Source organism: Akebia trifoliata, chromosome 11, assembly GCF_017979445.1.
Source record: "Akebia trifoliata isolate Shusen 1 chromosome 11, ASM1797944v1, whole genome shotgun sequence".
Lineage (NCBI taxonomy): Eukaryota > Viridiplantae > Streptophyta > Magnoliopsida > Ranunculales > Lardizabalaceae > Akebia > Akebia trifoliata.
Genome location: NC_141385.1, coordinates 48,621,756 through 48,622,699, shown reverse-complemented (window position 1 = coordinate 48,622,699; position 944 = coordinate 48,621,756). Strand labels below are relative to the sequence as shown.

Sequence of the window (944 nt, the reverse complement as noted above, 5' to 3'; positions counted from 1 at the left end):
CTAAAGCCAATGAAAACATACAATGTGATCCTCCACAAGGACATTATACAATTCCGCAGGAACATTTGAGGAATCTAATAACACATAGAAATTATCAGTTAAAACACCCTTCCTTGCCAACCAATCAGCTGCTTTATTAGATTTCCGCCAAGCAAACTCCAGCACAATCGATTTATAACACCTCATAGCTCTTCTGATATCTCTGACAAGGCTTGTTAATCTACATGGAGAGCTCCATTCATCCTGAATACCTTGGACAGCCACTAATGAATCTGAGTTAACTATGATATCCACATACCCTCTCGTTGTAAGATGGTTCAAACCTTTAAGAATAGCCTCCATAACAGCTACAATAGCCATATGATTCGATCACCCAAAACCAGAAGTAATTATTTCACCATTATGATTTCTCGCAATATAATCATAGACAGCCCCTCTTTCTGAAAGTGAATCATCCGTATTCAACTTTATAACTTCCATTGAAGGAGGAATCTATCGGATAACTTGACTGTCTCTAGTTTTTAGCATCCCATTGCACCCAATTCTGAATCAGATTTAGGATATCAAGATTTGAAGTCGTCAGCTCTTCAAGTTTACCACAAACATTAGACATAATTAATCGACATAGTTGCTGCCCATTAAGCTCTTGCTCATAAAAAATTTGACGGTTATACTCACGCCAAACATGATTAATAGTTGAGCAAAACATTTGGTTCAGAATATTGCTTGATGTTCTAGGTTGGCTTTCAATGAATCCAAGTTCATCTGCTATACTTCCCACATCTCCAGGGGTGGATTTACAGTGGGGGCAGTGGGTGGGGGCAATTGCCCCCACAAAAATTTCTAAAATCAATAGGGAGGTACTAATAATTTTTTAAAAAAAATTAACATTCTACTGCTTTGCCCCCACAGAAGTTTTGAAAATTTTTCTATTTGTAATTTGC

At 37.4% G+C, this 944-nt stretch overlaps 1 protein-coding gene across 1 annotated transcript; it reads right to left on the bottom strand.

The window, feature by feature from the left end:
* Window positions 1-360, bottom strand: LOC147392318 (uncharacterized). Its single transcript, XM_086459169.1, has one exon. It carries the CDS (start codon window positions 358-360, stop codon window positions 1-3), a length of 360 nt encoding a protein of 119 aa, XP_086315295.1.
* Window positions 361-944: the final 584 nt, after the last annotated feature.